Here is a 1,742-nt window from a genome sequence, read left to right as displayed (position 1 = left end):
TCCTGCAATGGCAATGTCATCGAAAACATGATTTTGCTTACGCGTCCACGTATTGTTATGGTTGTTTTTGCTATTGGGGCTTAACACTAAATAATCATAATCAGTAACAACATGTTAAAAGGGGGTTTGTCAAGGTCTGGCTGTGTGGCAAGCAGAGGTTGGACCCAAATGCAGGACTCCAGAGACGAAACATGAACTTATGCAGCTTTATTGCTGAGAACTACAAACTGAAAGTACAAAACAAAACTCCTGGCGTGGTAACTAAGCAGCGTGGCAACATGAAGTAAACTGCACATGGGGGGTACATGGCAGTAGGACATGAAGACTGACAACATGACGAGAAACGGAGACAAACTGTGGAACAGACTTAGTGTTTGAGTTCCTCACTAAGTCTGTTCCACAGCTTTACTCCCACATTCAGTTATATGAAAAGTTCTTTTATCAGTAATAAAACACATTTATATAGAAAAGGGAAGAATAAAATAATATTAAAATTTAATTCCAAATCAGTCAATGTCACATTTTACAAATAAATTCATTTCCTCTTTTAAAAGATGATTCATTTAATTAAATTGTGTTTATTTATTTCAGCATTCATTTGGGATTTTAGGAGGATTTTACTTTCAATCCACCATTGAAACTATGCCATCACTATGATGACATACTTTGAACTACCCCTCAGATGTAATTAATATCCTGGATTTTCTTGTTAGGCAGCTCTTTAATCCTTTGTCCTTCTTCTCTCATGTCAGATTGAGCGTTTGCAGAACGTTCACCTGCGGCGCACCTATGAAGCACAGAAGAAGCACATTTCTGATAAGAACGCACAGGAGGGAGGAGCAGGGGAGAAACTTCTGTACCACGGGACGACCCAGGAAAATTGCAACTCCATAGTGAAAACTGGATTCAACAGGAGCTTTGCTGGACAAAATGGTGATAATCTTTTTATAGAGTCCACATTTACTGAACCAAAACTTTGTGTTATAAATGGTTCTTTATTTCTTATATTCTTTATATTCCTTAATGGAAAGATTGGTGTTCGTTATGGTTTTAGAGTTTTAAAGCTTGTTATAAAGCAGCTCTTCTCTGGATGATTATACCTCCACCTGCTTTGGTAGATATCTAGAACTCTGTGAAAATAGATTAGTGCTTGACTTCTAAGCATAGAGACTACATCCCTGGGTCGTCTGAAATCAGCAGCCCGTGAGTTAACAGCCAAATGCGTTAAACGATTTTGCACCTTAGAGTCATTCAGTCAACAATGAACGTCTCTGTTCTAGAAAGTCAAATGCTCAAAATTATACAATGCTGGGTCAATAGGACAATAAAAAATGGCTAAAAGAAGACAAGAAAAGTGCTACAATAGCCCAAAGTCAAATGTTGTGGTGGGACCTGAAGAGCAGCGGTCCCCAACCGTTTTTGCACCATGGATCAGTTTATGTCCAACAGAATTTTCACGGACCGGCCTTTAAGGTGTTGCAGATAAATACAACAAAATAAAACCAGTACCGGTACAAAAAAAAAAAAAAAGATTTATTCATAACACACGGTACAAGACCCAGGGACACTGAGTTAACAATAAAAACGAGGCCTAGTAGAGTAACGGCACTTGATTTCTTAAAGACATGTTTTTATGTTCCTGTATGCACTAATAAAACATGCTGCAATCCACTGCATGGTTAAAATCTTGAACACCTGGTGAAAGATATGAAATAAACAGTACTTGTAACAAAGGCAGGGTT

General features: G+C 38.0%; 1 protein-coding gene across 1 annotated transcript in view; it reads left to right on the top strand.

Moving 5' to 3' along the window:
* LOC102194506 (alpha-2-macroglobulin-like) overlaps positions 1 to 1,742 on the top strand; it is a 93,274-nt gene that overhangs the window by 89,387 nt on the left and 2,145 nt on the right. Inside the window, exons 36-37 of the mRNA XM_013915394.1 lie at positions 122 to 233; positions 753 to 933. Coding sequence (XP_013770848.1) covers positions 122 to 233; positions 753 to 933 — 293 coding nt within the window. The remainder of the gene's footprint in view (positions 1 to 121; positions 234 to 752; positions 934 to 1,742) is intronic.

The sequence above is a fragment of the Pundamilia nyererei genome, unplaced genomic scaffold, assembly GCF_000239375.1.
Source record: "Pundamilia nyererei isolate P.nyererei 1_Seehausen unplaced genomic scaffold, PunNye1.0 scaffold00298, whole genome shotgun sequence".
Classification (NCBI taxonomy): Eukaryota; Metazoa; Chordata; class Actinopteri; order Cichliformes; family Cichlidae; genus Pundamilia; species Pundamilia nyererei.
The sequence above is the reverse complement of the archived record's forward strand: the minus strand, read 5'-3'. Positions and strand labels throughout refer to the sequence as shown.